Consider the following 17,015-nt stretch of genomic DNA (forward strand, 5'->3'; position numbering starts at 1 on the left):
TTATTTAAATGTTTTCATCAAAATGATGTCTAAATAAATGAATTAATTAAAACTTTAATCAAATGAAAATAGAACAATTAATTTTCAACATAATATTGTATTATTTTTATCAAATTAAGTGCTTTTATAAAGAACCTCACAGCACAATCCAAATTACAAAATGTTGGGATTTATGGAGTTATTTGTTTCAAAAAAATTGCTGCTTAAATATAATACATTTACTATTGATTTATTATTATTATTATTATTATTATTATTATATTATTATTATTATTAGTAGTAGTAGTATTGCATTGAATATTACACAATTATAGAGTAGTGATATATTTCTGTCATACGATTTTCCATTTTGCAGTAAAGCCCTTCTGTTTCTGTGTGTTTTTGAAGATAACTTCTCACCCCCGGATAAATAGGTCGCTACGTGATGCACACAGCAAAGAAAATGCAATTTACTACATTTTTCACACACCTATCATAACTTTGCTATCTACTATATAAAAGGGGTCAAATATGAAAATTCTGATTAAACAAACAATGAGAAAGAAGAGGAAGAACAAGACAAAGAAGAGGTGCAAACTGAGAATAGGTAGCCTGGGTAAAGGAAGAGAAAATAGGAGGAAGAAATGATGAGAAAAGGGAAACTCTTTCATGGGTGAGCATTGTAAGAGTTGAGGAAAGACTAAATGGAGATGGTGTAATGATGGTGAGCAGGGAGGAAGAGGACAGCAGAGTGGAAGAGTACAGTAAAGAAGACACAGAAGAGGCTCAAATGATCTGAGAGTCCCTCTAATTGATCATGTTATGAATCACGGTCTCTCTGAGGCACATAAAATGTTTAGCCTGATGTGAGCAGATCTGAAAAGGGAGGAATGGCATTGGTCTGCATGCCACAATCAATGTCCACAATTACCATCTGTGCTTACAGTGCTGTCTTAGGTTCATATAATATAGCAAGACAGCTATTTTTTTACTTACAGTAAACTTCCTCATCCTCTTTCCAGAGGAGGAGCAGGAACATCTAGAAATTTAGAGAAATTTTATGAAAACACATGGAAAAAGGTCTTTATTTTGGATTTTTATGGTAAATGTGTTATTTCAATAGTAGAGTTGTATGTCTTTTGCTGAACATTTCATGAATTCAATAGAGAACACTATCTATAATTTTGATGTATTTAAGAATACATTGCTTCATTATGCAGTGAAATTTTGAGTGTCTGTTTCATCGGCTGTGTGAATTGTTTTGTGAGCATTGACTATACTATGGAGAAATGTATAAAATAGATTAAAAAAAAAAACTGTAATGAGATAAATACGTAGTCTGTATGTGCCTCGCACATACAAAGTAAATTAATGCTCTGCTCGCTGTCATCTGTTTAGAGGTCTGCAACCCGACTCGGGCCTGACGGGACCCGAGAACCTGACTGGTTTCGGGCCGGGTTCATGTCAGTTTTTCAAGTAGGACTTCGGGTTCGGGTTTGTAATGAATGAAAAAATAAACAGGTTGCCGAACTTGTTTCACGCATGCATTCTCACTCACAGACACGCACGAACGGACGAGTTAGGGGCCGTTCACACCGAATGTGTTTTTGCGTGTGTCTGTTCTGTTTCCCATTGATTAAACACATGCTGGACGAATGTGTTTGACATTTACAATGCATCTCGCTTTTTCTTCAGCGTCTCGCGCAGGACCGGCGCATTTTAAACACCATGTCAAGTTAAAAAGAACTTCAAATTGTCAAAAACGCATGTTGAGACACCTGCGCTCTGTTTCATTCTTTGCGCTGCATCTAGATTGTTTTTAGCGCAGTTGTCATAAAGATTCAACAATCTGAACAAGTTCAGGCTGTAAAGAGGGGACAGTTGCATTGTTTCATATTATTCTAGACTGTTCTGCACCAAGTGAAGTTTCAGCACATAAACGGTCAGGCAATGCTTTTTTCCCTTTCTGCTCTAGTGAACTAAGGGTACTTAGTGTACCATGTCTTGTTAAAACTGTGTATGTTTACTGTTTCAATACTGTTATGAATGTTGCCTATATGCTGACATAAATTACAGCCTATTGCAACAGTACTTGCTTGGAGAAGAAATTAGATAGTAAGCAATTTTGTAATGACACACCAACACTGGAACTGGAGACTGAACCCAGTTTATTAAACAATACACAGAGGAAACAGGTAAGTAGCGTGAGGTGAGTATTCAGGTAAGTATACAGTCTTATCAACACAGTCTTTCGTCAAACCAGAGAACATAGGCAGAAGGCGACCAACCGATCGCCACTAGGATTGGTCTGCATTTCAGGTACAATCTTTGCCAAAACAGGAAACATTAACTTCAAACCAGGTTTCAGACTCGCAAAATCCGTAAACTGAGGAGCAGGTCAGTATTTATAGGTATAATACAAACTCAAAGTTCTCAAAGTCACTTATCTTGCACATCCAGAGCAGATTGTTGATAAACAGGTAAGTTAACACACAGGTAAGTTCTTTTTCTCTGAAGCAGAGTGAAAGGTGAGTCCTAGGAACCTTCAACAAGGCCAGACACTGACTGAGCTGCATGATTAAACTCAGGCCAGTGAGAGCAGGTGACTGACAGTGAGGGAGAGGGAGCAGAGTGTGGCGTGAGAGAGGGAGTCCCCCCCCACCTTAAAGGGTGACTCCTGGTGCCAAAAAATGGAGGAGGGCAGGAGGACACAGATGACAGGGGAGGATCCAGGAGGATGATCAGGAGGAATTGGCAGACAATCTGGTGGCCAGGGAGGAGTCTGTGGATGATCAGGAGACCAGGGAGGTGACCATTGGGCAAGGATTGGGTCAGGAGGCTTGGGAGATGGCCATTGAGCAGGGACAGGATCAGGAGGCCTGGGAGGTGGCCACAGAGCAAGAACAGGGTCAAGAGACCTGGGAGACAGCCACAGAGCAGGGACAGGGTCAGGAGGCCTGGGAGGCAGCCACAGAGCAGGGACAGGGTCAGGAGGCCAGGGGGGTGGCCACAGAGCAGGGACAGGTCAGGAGGCCTGTGAGGCAGCACTAGGAAGGGAATGGGGTCCGGCAGTTTGGCCGCAGGAGGTGGAAACTTAGGGGGCGGAGCCATAGGCGGATCCAGAGGCAGAGCAGCAGGAGTAGGGACTTGAGATCCCAATGGCGGAGCAGTCGGAGGAGGAGTCTCAGGATGAAAAGCGGGCAGAGCCGCAGGAAGAGCAGGAGTTTGAGAGTCAGGAGGTGAAGCTGCTGGAGGATTAAAAACTGGACACTCAGGAGGAGGAACCGGAATCTGGTCAGGCAGAGCCACAGGAGGATGGAGGATTTGGGTCTCAAGAGGAGGAACCGGAGATGGAGAAGGCAGAGCCACAGGAGGATTGGGGATTTGAGACTCATAAGGTGGAGATAGTGGCGGAGTGGGCTGAACTGTAGGAGGTGGAGTTTCAGAGGGTGAGGGCGGAGCCATGGAAGATTCTGAGGGTGGAGCCGTGGAAGATTCTGAGGGCGGAGCTCGACGAAGGCAGGCGGAACTGAGGGAGGCTTAACGAAGGCAGGCAGAACCGAGGGAGGCTCAATGAAGACAGGCGGAGCCAGGAGAGGCTCAACGGGCGGAGCCAAGGAAGACAGAGCCAGGAGTGGCTCGAGAGGCGGAGCCAGGAGATGCCCGAGGGGCAGAGCCATGGAAGGCAGAGCCACGGGAGGCTCGAGGGATGAAGCCATTGAAGGCGAGCCGTGGAAGGTGGAGCCAGGAGATGCCTGAGGGATGGAGCCAAGGAAGGTGGAGCCAAGGAAGGTGGAGCCACGGACGGATTGAGAGGTGGAGCCATGGAATTCGAAGCCACGGGAGGCTCAAGGAATGGAGCCAGGGAAGGCAGAGCCACAGAAAGTTTGAGGAGCGGAGCCAGGAAAGGCAGAGCTGTGGAAGGCTCGAAGGGAGGAGCCGTGGAAGGCGGAGCCATGGGAGACTCGAGGGGCGGAGCCGTGGAAGGCGGAGCCAGGGAAGGTGGAGCTGTGGGAAGCTCAAGGTACAAGGTCATGGAAGGCAGAGCCATGGGACACTTGAGGGGCACAACCGTGGAAGGCAGAGTCATGGGAGGCTCGAGGGGCGTAGCCGTGGAAGGCTTGGAGCAAGGAGCCATGGAAGGCTTGGAGCATGGAGCTGTGCAAGTCTTGGACAAAGGAGCCATGGAAGGCTTGGACGAAGGAGCCGTGGAAGGTTTGGACAAAGGTGCCACTGGCAGCGACTGGGGAACAACCTCCGTGGTTGTGAGCACTGGAAGTGACTGGGGAACGACCTCTGTGGTCATGAGCACTGGCAGTGACAGGGGAACGACCTCCGTGGTTGTGAGCACTGGCAGCGACTGGGGAACGACCTCCATGGTTGTGAGCACTGGAAGTGACTGGGGAACGACCTCCGTGGTGGTGAGCACTGGCAGCGACTGGAGAATGACCTCTGTGGTCATGAGCACTGGCAGCGACTGGGGAACGACCTCTGTGGTTGTGAGCACTGGAAGCGACTGGGGAATGACCACCATGGTCGTGAGCACTGGCAGCGACTGGGGAACGACCTCCGTGGTTGTGAGCACTGGAAGCGACTGGGGAATGACTACCGTGGTCGTGAGCACTGGCAGCAACTGGGGAACGACCTCCGTGGTCACGAACACTGGCAGTGACTGGGGAGTAGGAGCCCTTCTTCTCCTCCTCTTTTTCCGGACAGCTGGGAGCGTTGTTACGGGGACAGGCATGGGCCCTGGCTCGTTAACTGTGGCAGGCATGGGCATTGATAATCTGTGAGGAATGGTCTTCATGCCCCAATGTACTGACATCAGTGGGGGATCATTCACTTTAGAAGATTGTGCAGAAAATAACGAGGTAAACTCGGTGGTCTTCGAAGCAGGCGTGGGTGGTGGCATGGGGTTCCCGCCATAACCTACAGTGTAAGGGGAGAATGCTGGGAGAGGAGATACCTTGGGGGTGATGGGAGTGACCTTCTCTGTCCTGTGTGTCGATAATGGTGAGGGGTAATGGATGTCCAGTGTGGCTCAGACATAATCTGCAAAGGAAAGATTCTCTGCCTCCAGAAGAGCTTTAGTCCCATTCCATAAATGGTTCTGAGGTATGAGTCCGATATAGTGGTTGTAGCAGCGAGTTGGTAAAACTTAGTTGAATATTCCCGAAGAGGAAGTCCCTGCCTGAATAGTTCCATGAACGCCCCCATCAGCTCCATGCTCTTAGTGATTGTGCTCGTCGGTGTTGGTGGAACACCCGTTGGGTTAATTTTCTTTTTGGTCTGGCCTTTCTGTAATGACACACCAATGCTGGAACTGGAGATTAACCCAGGTGCGGGAGTTTATTAAACAGTACACAGAGGAAACAGGTAAGTAGCGTGAGGTGAGTGTTCAGGTAAGTATACAGTCTTATCAACACAGTCTTTCGGCAAACTGGAGAACATAGGCAGAAGACGATCAACCGATCACCACTAGGATCCACAGGTCTGCATTTCAGGTACAATCTTTGCCAAAACAGGAAATATTAACTTCAAACCGGGTTTCAGACTCACAACATCTGTAAACTGAGGAGCAGGTTAGTATTTAGAGGTATAATGAAAACTCAGTGTTCTCAAAGTCACATATCTTGCACATCCAGAGCAGATCGTTGACAAACAGGTCAATTAACACACAGGTAAGTTCTTTTCCTCTGAAGCAGAGCGAAAGTTGAGTCCTAGGAACCTTCAACAAGGCCAGACGCTGACTGAGTGTGAGTATGAGGTTTAAGTGCAAGTCCAAACAGGGTGATGATGAGCTGCAGGTGTGCATGATTAAAACTCAGGCGAGTGAGAGCGGGTGACTGACGGTGAGGGAGAGGGAGCAGATTGTGGCATGAAAGAGGGAGTCCGGTGGATCCGTGACAGATTTAGGGTTCAGGTCGGGGCTTAAAATCTGACGTATCATTCGGGCCGGGTAGGGTTTGGGTTTGGGTTTCATTTTAAGGCCCGTGCAGACCTCTACATCTGCTAGAAACAGAGCGTGCAATGCTTATGATGGTGTTTTCCATGTGTGAGCCAAGGAGCTCTAAAAGGTATGAGCAGCCAGTGTCGGAACATTCACTTTGAAGCATGCAGCACATGCAAACTATATATTTATCTCATTCAATCGCAGCCTTTGCGGTTCAATATTCACACTAGGAGATAATGTGATTTTAATTTGTGTGCTGAATGTTTACGGAATGACATTCGTATGTGAGATGGTAGATTTTTGTATTGGAGAATTTTATGAGTGCATGAGCGTGGTATCGGACCTGAATCATCCCTACAATGTTCCAAGTCTTCTGAAGCTATACGATAATGACATTTCAAAATTCGTTAAGTAAGAATGGAAAAACGAAAGTTGTTATTCACTCTCAAATAAAAAAAATCAAATCAAATAAAGTGCTAAAATCAATTATGGAGGGAACATTGATAGCATCAAACCTAGTTGGTTTTCATCACGTCTGTCATGTCACACATTTTGTCATGAGATGCAATGAGAACCAATGGCTACGTTCACACAGTCAGTGTTTAGGCTGACAACTGCATTTACTTACATGTGTGAGTCTTGAAATGTCCTGTTCATACAACTTTTTTTAGTAATGGCTTGAATACTGTCTGTATGAACGAACAACCGAAGTCACAACCGTATTCTAACAGCTGTAACCACAGTGACAGTGACTGAAGTAAATATTAAAGATGGCGACGTCCATAACACAGGCATGTCTTTTCACAATAATGCTGCGTTATTAAATAAACAAGACCAAATGAGTCATGAGTTCATTCATCAGATCATAATTGACCGACAGTGGCTTCAAATTCTTTTTAACCACGTGCAGAGCACAGCATTTGTCGCACAGCTCTGTGAAAGACAGCCGTTGGAACTGCTGATGACGCAGCTCAAATCTCTGTCTCCGTGAGTTAACAAAACCCCTCATGACGACACACTCCTGTACAGTGCAGCATGGCTTTCACATTATATACAGACAACTAGTCATCCAGTGCGGTTCCATTCACACAGCACAGGTTTGCTGAGAATGCAGTTGTGAGACCTGAAGGTTTGCAGGTGTCAGTTTGGTTATAGAATGCGGTTGTCACACTCGTAAATAACTGTTCTGTGTGTGAATGCAACTGCATCAAGCACTCAAAACAGGTCTGACAACCGTATTTTGCTGCTGTGTGAACGAGACCAATGAGTATTGGTTCCTTCATCGATTACATTTAGGGTGTTTTTTTATGGTCATCATGGCAAATAAACCCTGTAAAGTCTTTTAAAAAATGTATATTTTGTGTTCCACATAGGAAAGAATATCATACAGGTTTGGAATGACATGTAAATAATGACAGAATTGTCATTTTTGGGTGAACTATCCCTTTAAGAATCTTGATTAAAATTCTTGGCTCTTGAACGACAGCAGTCTCACATTTTTGAAGCCTCTGTAGAGTGACTGCAGCTCCTTCCTTGTGAACTTGGTCTGAGCCTGCAGCTGCTCCAGACCCTCTGGCTGATGTCGCACCATGGACAACTCCAAATCACCATCAATGCTGTCTGTTAGAGAGAGCACGAAGGAGAAGACAGGGGTGGAAACCAAAAGAGAGGGGAGAGGAGGGGGTGTGAAGGTGGTGAGTGATTGATATCAGTTGGGTGCCACTAACAAGAGGACTTTCTAAGGAGAGAAACAAGAAGCAGTGGTGGAAAATGTGCAGGAGAACCACAGATGTGGAGTTGAAATGAGGAAGATAAAAACAGACATTGTAAACAAAGGAAGAGGAGCTGCTAGGGAAACAGACATGGTAGAACAGGATATCAGGAGGGCTCAATTAGACATCTGCTCACCATCTATGTGGCATGAGAGAACATAGAAAGGGAAAGGAGGAAATTCAGAGAGGATATAAAAAGGATGGAGAAATGGAGAAATATACATTAGCTGGATTGCACCAAGATTGCATGACATTAGATGAATGTATTACCTCGTAATATGAATATATTTTATTTCTCTGAAAATGTGAAATATGCAGTTGTTACCTTAAAGGGATAGTTCACCCAAAAAGGAAAAGTTTGTTATCATTTACTCACCCTCATGTTGTTCCAAACCCATGTGACTTTCTTACTTCCATGGAACACAAAAGAAAACATTAGGCAGTATTGCAAGTCTCCATCACAAATCACTTTCAATGCAACTTTTCTCCATACTTTTTCCAAGTGAATGGTGACTGAGGCTGTCATTCCACTTAACATCTCCTTTTGTAATCATTTTTGGATGAACTGTCCCTTAAACAGCTATTTCTAATGCTTAAATTTAAGGTTGCATGACAAAACATTTTTTACAGTGTAGCTGATGAAATTACATCATTATTAAGAACAGCAGCAGCTGATAAACACTGTAAAAAGTGTTTAACAGCTAAATTACATGAAGTTACACTAAATGAGTCATTCATTAAAGTCAATACAAAAAGTCATTTTAAGAGACTGGTCAGGTCGAAAAATGGATCTTTAATGTAACAACTGTACATTTTCTCTTTTTACAGTTAACCAGGGAGACACAAAGCAATACTGTTCTTACCATCCAATGTAAGTGGCTCCCAGATGCCAAACTGTTTGAGCACCATTATAAACAGAAGAAGCACTACAGCAATTGCAAACAGTTCCATACCCTGAATAGCCATTGCCAAGGCTTCTGCCAATGAGTGCCAACTGCGATCAACTTTAGGAACAGAGGTCAGAAGTTCATGCTGGATTTCAGCTAAACGATTTCAAGACATGCAACAAAACATAATTCTTTCTCCATGTACTACTTATCTTGTTTGGTTTGGTTAAGTTAGCAACAATTAAGCTGTTTGAACGGATTATAGAGTCCAGGGTCCACTTCTGAAACAATAGCGAATTCCTTTAATCTCACACATCCACTTTGAATAATTGGTAACTGGTGCATACAGATAAGTAATGCCTGCAACATTGATTAACATATCAACTGTCTTAAAAAGTCAAAAAATGTATATGTTTGAGTTCTGTCATGTCCTCATCCATGTAAATCCATAACAGCATCTCTTGTACAGAAACCTCTTGCGGCTTTGGTCTCCAAAGACTTGTGAGTCACGGTCCTTCATTGACTCTATATTCCATATGGAGTACTGAGAGAGTTTAACCTCAAGACACAGACACTCCCTCTTCTCTATCCATAAAATACAAAATGATGAGCAAGCCATAATGTGAGCATGTTTATTAGCAGGTGAACTTGATTATTGCTCCCACCATTCCACATTTGCTCAATAAATCATCTTCACTCTACTTTTAGAAAAACTTTGATGTTGTCGTGACAAAGCCTTGTCTGAAATTTAAAGAGGTCATGAAGTGCTATTTTTTTATAATTGTATTTTCTTCCCTTTGATCCAATGATAATGTTATAAAAGTTTTTTTCTGTACCGAAACAGTCACAGTTTAGTAATATATAATCATTTTCCACCTGGTTTTTGGCCCTCGGTCTGAAACGCTCGGTTTTTGCGTAAGCGCCTCCTTAAAACTTCAATGTAAACGGCCACTGTTCTGATTGGCTAACATCATGCAGCCCCTCAAATTCTGTAAACTCAATCTGAAGAGAATGAATAAGCCCCACAACATTATAAAACTAAATTTCAGGGTTTACACATAATGCACATCCAACACATTGCATCTGAATATATTAAACTGTTCATCTCAAGCACAACTGTTAACACTCAGCATCATAAACTATCAAACAGTCATGACATTTGAAATATTCATGAATGAAATGGTTTACTTATGTTTTTAAAGTGTTTTTAAGTGCCCCATCCTTCAATAACAGTTCCTTTGCAAAGCTTGAATCATACTATGACATGAAAATTAAGGTGAAATTATGCACACACATATACTGTAGGTGCACATCTCCGGAAACTGATGGTCAAAGACGTCCATTGTCCATTGTTAAAGACGTCCATCGTCAAAGACGTGCTATGTTTACATACACCAACAATTAAAAATAGCGCATGGATGGACATAAGAACGCATCCATGACGCGCTTGTGCTCAAACAGCAAGAGGAGGCAGCAGAAAGAAAGAGAATTGCTTCTCCCTATCATAGTTGTAACTTGACACTGCATCTTTTAAAAGCAGTGAGATACATGGCAGTGGTCAAAGAGTCTATGTTGTTCATGTTCATATACAAAATAATTCAAAATAATCCAGATGGGTCCCATTTAGTGTTATGTTTGGAATAGTTAGCCACACAGGGCATGCTCTTTTGACCTGTGCGCTAGTGGGCGGGGCCAAGGGTGGGATGACGCATGTTGTGGGATGTGTAAATACAAATGAGCAATGTGTCTTGACGTCACAAACAGACAGATTTCAAAACGAGACATTTTAGCAGGGTGGCAACTATAAATGCTCTTTCTGAGTTCTAAAATTTCAGTATGTTTTTATAGTACAGTTACCTCTTATATGTCTAAATATCAAGGGCAATTTGATTCTTCATTTCATGACCCCTTTAAAACTAGTTTTAAAAGTTTGAAGGTTGATGGTTATACATACATTACAGTGAGATAAACAACCAGCTAGCTAGCTAGCTAGCTAGCTAGATAAATGATAGATAGATAGAAAGATTAGAATTTTTACATGTAATTGTTTTGACAGTTTGAATTCAAGAACATTCCGTTTGGTTGTTTGAACATTCCGTCAATGTAAGTAAAAAAAACATATATAATACAAATTCAATACAGATAGCCTGAAGGTCTGTGCAAAAATGTGTGGATGTACTGTAGCTTAAAAGCAGTCGGAGGAGTTACTCTTGATCATTTTGATCTTAGTTTAGTCTACTTCACTTAATGTGCTTTTAAGTTTTATGTATTAGAGGAAGGGCTTTATGACTGCTTTATGGCTCTTTCATGCATGACAACGCTGTGGAAGACTTGACAGTGTATTTCTCAATACTTTTACAATTTCTAAACACAGGTCAGATTGATTTGATCAAAGCAATCTGATCAAACTATCTTTATGATAACCTTAAATCGGGTCTAAAATTAAATTATATTATACACATAAAAAGACAAATAATTGTGCAACGAAAATTGGCAATCACATTAATTAACAAATGCTGTAATCCAAGGTAAATTACAATTGAGAAGGAATGCAACAACATAAGCAATTCATCCAACATGATCTCATAGAATCACGTTACTACACCAACATTTTTGCAAAATGTTAAAACAATACTAAAACAACGACTTTTATTCACTTTCACACAAATTACATGTAAAACAGCAGATTATCAACTAATAAACACTTACTTTCAACCATGTTCCTCACACAATGTTATATTATGACATCTATACACTTTTACTATAGTGCACTTGTAAGCTTAGGTTTAAGGTTCAGGCTAAGGAGGTAGGTTTTGTTGCTTTAACCTTAAAAACTTAATCTGCTTTCCATCTCACATTTGCTTTTTATGACACTGTAAAGGTTCCAACAATAAGGAAGGGAGTGGGAAGTGGGGTGGCAGTCCAGGTAAGTCAACCTTTAAAGGCTTTTCAGTTTCACAAACACAGTCTTTGGCTTTTCAGCTTCATAACAACAATAGTCTCTATGGTTTTACACACATAGCTTCACACTAACAACAAACAGTATCACGTAGACAGTCATAAATAGCTTTCCAGCTTCGGGGTGTGTGTGTCTCGGAATCTCTCTGCCTCTCTGGCATTCCCGGCAGCCTTTTCAAGCCCATCTCCTTCATCACTGTAATGAGACACAGGTGTTACGTATCAATAATCACCAGGTGATGGCCCTTAACGCTTCCACTCTCCCCAATGACAGACACATGACCATGTCCCACTCCACATACCCCCACTGCCCGACTTAGGCCCGGGCAACATCCGGCCCACCAACCCCCCCACCAAATTTACTGGAGAGGAAATCAGCCACAACCATCTGTGGCCCCAGCCTCTGGACCACCTTAAATTTGAATGGCTGAGGTGCCAGGTATCAACGAGTGATCCGTGCACTGGCATCCTTCATGCAGTGGAGCCACTGAAGCGGGGCGTGATCCTAGTGGAGGATGAAGGCCCACCCCAGCAGGTAATAGCAGAGGGTTAGGACTGCCCACTTGATGGCAAGACACACTTTTTCAATTGTGCTGTACTTGGTCTCCCTCAAAGAGAGCTTACGACTAATGTACAGCACAGGGTGTTCCACCCCCTCCACCTCCTGTGAGAGTACGGCCCCCAACACCCTCTCTGATGCATCTGTCTGTAAAATGAAAGGGAGAGATAAGTTAGGAGCATGTAGAAGCTTCCCACCATAGAGTGCAGATTTCACCCTCGTAAAAGCCCGCTGGCATGCCTACGTCCACTGGACCGGATCTGGCGTCCCCTTTTTAGTGAGGTCAGTCAAGGGGCTGGTGACATCAGAAAAATTAGGCACAAACCTTCTGTAATCGCCAGCCAACCCCATGAACTGTCTCACCTCCTTTTTGGACTTGGGCAGGCCGCTATCGCCGTAGTCAATTTGGGGCCGTACCTGCCCATGACTCAAGTGGAAGCCCAGATACTGTACTTCCACCCGTCCAATTGCGCACTTTTTCGGGTTTGCCGTGAGTCCCGTCCATCTCAGTGACCTCATAATGGCTCTCAGATGCTGCATATGCCTCTGCTTGTCGTTACTGTATATAATAATATCGTCCAAGTAGGCAGCGGCATATGTAGCATGTGGCCGGAGGATCTTATCCATCAGGCGCTGGAACGTGGCGGGAGCCCCGAACAAACCAAATGGAAGAGTGATGAATTGGTGTAATCCAAACGGTGTGGAAAAGTCAGTTTTCTCTCGGTATAATGGAGTTAAGGGGATCTGCCAATATCCCTTTGTTAAATCCAGTGTCAAATAAAATTGAGCTGCACCCAACCGATCAAGCAGTTCGTCAATTCAGGGCATTGGGTATGCGTCAAATTTAGACATCGCATTGTCTTTCCGGTAATCTACACAGAACCGGACTGACCCGTCACTCTTGGGTACAAGAACAACCGGGCTGGCCAAATCGCTGTGCGATTCTTCTATTATTCCCATCTCAAGCATTGCCTCTAATTCGTCCCGAATCACTTTTTTCTTATGTTTGGGCAAGCGGTACGGCCGACTAGTCACTACCACTCTCGGTGGGGTCTCGAAATGGTGTTGTATGAGGTTAGGACGACCGGGAAGAGGAGAGAACACGTCCGTAAATTTGTTTTGCAATTTGGCCACCTCCGTGAGCTGGGATGGTGAGAGGTGGTCTCCACAAGGCACCGGGGTGAATGGATCAGCTTTGAACTTCACCTCTGGACCGAGCTCCGCCCTCTCTGGAAATACCGTCACCATGGACACGGTTGATGTGGTAAATTTAACAGGCTACGCCTCTATCCATTCGTTTAACCTTATAATCGAGATCACTGACTCACCGTGTATCCTCAAAGGGTCCTTGCCTCTTGGCGAGTAATGGCGAGTAATTTGAATTGTAATTTGGTGTTGCGAAGAGGCACTGCTTCCGGATATCGTGCTGCATAATCCACCAGGACTAATACAACCAATATCCGCATGCTGACCATTCTAATGGCCCGATGAGGTCCATACCAATTCTTTCGAAGGGGCCTCGATCAATGGTAATGGGCGCAATGGTGCTCTTGGGGTGGCCGGTGGATTCACCAACTGACATTCCCACACACCATCTGCGCACATCCCCGTGAATGCCTGGCAAAATAAAAGAGGGCCATTAACCGGTGTAGTGTCCTCTCTTGTTCTAAGTGACCCACCATAGGATTATGGTGAGCTGCCTGGAAAAGTGTTTCCTGATGGCTCCTCAGGACTAATAACTGGGTTGTATTTTTGTGGGTTTGAGTGTCCTACATCACTCGATACAGCTGGTCCCTAATAATTGAAAAATATGGATATGTGAGGGCGGCGTCAGGCTGGAGCTGCTAGCCATCGATTACTTTCACTTGGTCAAAGGAGTGCCTAAGGGTTTCATCACGCGACTGCACTAGAGGGAAATCCCCCTCCATGAACTCCCTAAGGGCAGGAATGCCAGAGGATTCCCCCCCACGTCACTCTGATGCTGAGCAGACGTGGATGTCCCTGGCTCCGCCTCCCCAGTCATCGCGTCACACATCACACACCGAGATCTTGGTTTGCAGGACCCATCCACGCACAATGCTTTTAATAATCTTTTAAACCCTGGCCAATTGGTTCCCAGAATTAGTGGATGGGTGAGGCGGGAATTAACCGCGGCCTCTACTCTATGCTTTACTTCCCGATATTGAAAAACGGTAGGCACTACTGGATATTTGTGAACATTCCCATGCACACACTTCACCATCACCTTGTGTTTTGTACCCAAAGCCCTGTTATGAACCAAGCCGTAGTGGATTGAGGTTTGATTACAGCCCGAATCCACCAGGGCTTGGTATGTACGGCCCTTAATTTTTACTGGTATTCTGTATGTCCCTGCTTGACCAGGGGCAGACAGTGGTGTGTCGGGGACCCGAATCCACATCTCCACCTCCATTACTGGATGCCCAGCAACTCCGACAGACCGGCCCAGGCTTCCTGGCTGCACCCGTGGTGGCGGAGGCATCCACCTGGGATGGACGACGGAGAGGTGTAGGGGAGGGGGCCGGTGCACAGTGCAGCCCGTGAAGGCGGGGCGCTGGTTTGGGTGGCACCGTTCCCCGTTTCCGGGCAGGTATAGAGAGAGAGGGAGGGGCAAGAGGAGGAGGAGAAGCAAGAGGGAGAGTGAGAGAGAGAGAGAGAGAGAGAGAGAGAACTGGACTGCGGCTCGCTGGCTTCCGGTTGGGCCACCATGTGGGCTTCAGCCAGATGGGCGGCATCATCCACTGACGTGGGGCGATGGCACTGGACCCATTCTGCTGTTCCTAGGGGCAGGCAAACTGTCAGCTGCTCCAGCACCATCAGCTCGATGACATCTTCCGCACCAGGGCCTCCAGCACCCATCTTCGGCCGGCATCATGGAGCTGCTGGGTGAATGCGAACGGGTGGCCGGCGTCGCTCAGGGTGAGGGAGCGGAACCGCTGGCGATGTTGTTCGGGGGTGCGGCCAACCCGTTGCAGGACAGCAGTCTTCAGCTTGGTGTAATCCAGGCGGTCCTCAGCTGGTAGTTGCAGGGCTGCGAGCTGGGCCTCCCCGGAAAGCAGCGGTAGCAGGTAGAGGGCCCATTGGGTTCGCACCCAGCCAGAGGCTAACTGTTCAAAAAGACTCACAAATGCCTCCGGCTCATCCTGGGGCCCCATCTTGGTGAGTAGGAGGTGCGGCCTCATCTCTGCCTCCGGGTTCACGGTAGAGGATCCGCCTGGAGCTAGCCAGCTCCGTAAGGCCTACCAATCCTCGGCCTGCGCTTGGAGGAGCTCCTGGAAGTGATGTTCTTGCGTGATGAGAGCTTGGTGGTGAGTCCCTGGATGCTAGCCAAGGCACGGATGACTTTGTCCAGTGGTGAGGTGTCCATGGCGATCAGTCTTCTTCCTTTTCCCAGGTTTCGGCACCAGTGTAAAGGCTTCAACAATAAGGAAGGGAGCGGGAAGTGGGGTGGCAGTTCAGGTAAGTCAACCTTTAATGGCTTTTCAGTTTCACAAACAAAGTCTTTGGCTTTTCAGCTTCACAACAATGTTTCTCAAGTCTCTATGGTTTTACACACACAGCTTCACACTAACAATAAACAGTATCACATAGACAGTCATAAATAGTTTTCCAGTTTTGGGGTGTGTGTGTCTTGGACTCTCTCTGCCTCTCTGGCATTCCTGGTGGCCTTTTCAAGCCCATCTCCGTCGTCAATGTAATGAGACACAGGTGTTACGTATCAGTAATCACCAGGTGATGGCCCTTACTGCTTCCTCTCTCCCCAGTGACAGACACATGGCCATGTCCCGCTCCACAGACACTATCGTTTAGGTTTAAAGTTTAGGGTATAGGGAGGTAGGTAGGTTTTGTTGATTTAACCTTAAAGGTGCAATATGTAACATTTTTCATGTAATATTCACCTTTTTTTTGCCAATGTGTGAATGGCTTGTGACGCAGCTTAAAAAATGAGCCCTTCCCGGACTTCCTAGGTTGCCCTTTAAAGCCTGTAGGCTGATTTTTATGCGAAGGGAGCGTGTCGCTTTGCTGGGAAAATCCAAAGGATGTGATGTTTATGCGCGCTCCTGAGAGCCTTGCCTCAGACAGTAGCGTCTCTTCCGCTTATTCAACAGTGACAACAAACTACAACACTAGGTAACATTATCTTAGAGATTGAAAAAAAAAAACAACAAAAAAAAAACATTTATATACTGAATCCCGTCTGGCTAAGCGGGAACGTGATCGTGGTCGAACAAAAAATAGAGTGAACATCGGCAGGGTATTTGATTCCTGGAGGGACCTTTGTTCGGTTTTGGGGATCAAAACCGACCCTGAATTGCCATTCTTCTTATTGGACAGGTAAGCTTACATAACTGCAAAGCATGTGAAATATAGTGATCTGTGTAATTTTAACTAACTTGATCTTGCCTAATGCTGATGAATTGCTAACGCTGATGAATTGCAAGCTACCTTGCTTCATAACTTTCAAATAATTTCAACGATCTTCTCTTTATACTAAAAGTCAGGTTAATGTCAATATTAATCTGTAATTATTCAGCAAGGTAAACTACAATAACACATTAAATGAATGCTAGACAATGTTCAAGATAATGCAAAAAGCTCCATTCATTAGTGTAACGTAATTTGGTTATACAGAAAATATATACATTCTATTATTACAAAACAATAGTGCATCGATATATCAAAATGACAGTTGTGATGGAATCACATCAATACTGAATTGTCAACATATTTATAATGTACAGTCTATTTTATAAACAGCTACTGTCATTATCCACCAAATTTAGCTAACAGCTATTGATAAAGCTGGCTAGCTAGCTAATGCCAACATAAGCTATCGTATAAATGCAGTCAATGTATCATGCAAAGAAAAGTGATTACTTCAAAATACA

At 44.7% G+C, this 17,015-nt stretch overlaps 1 protein-coding gene across 5 annotated transcripts in view; it reads right to left on the bottom strand.

The window, feature by feature from the left end:
* kcnip3b (Kv channel interacting protein 3b, calsenilin) overlaps nucleotides 1–17,015 on the bottom strand; it is a 52,410-nt gene that overhangs the window by 2,496 nt on the left and 32,899 nt on the right. For 3 of the 5 annotated variants that reach the window (XM_051685383.1, XM_051685381.1, XM_051685382.1), the window contains one exon: nucleotides 7,428–7,843. In XM_051685383.1, coding sequence (XP_051541343.1) covers nucleotides 7,428–7,523 — 96 coding nt within the window. In that variant the 5' untranslated portion in view covers nucleotides 7,524–7,843. Of the gene's footprint in view, nucleotides 1–7,427; nucleotides 7,844–8,567; nucleotides 8,876–17,015 lie in introns of those variants that run through there. The other 2 variants (XM_051685386.1, XM_051685384.1) reach the window with 2 other exon arrangements.

This window comes from Myxocyprinus asiaticus, chromosome 43 (genome assembly GCF_019703515.2).
Source record: "Myxocyprinus asiaticus isolate MX2 ecotype Aquarium Trade chromosome 43, UBuf_Myxa_2, whole genome shotgun sequence".
NCBI lineage: Eukaryota > Metazoa > Chordata > Actinopteri > Cypriniformes > Catostomidae > Myxocyprinus > Myxocyprinus asiaticus.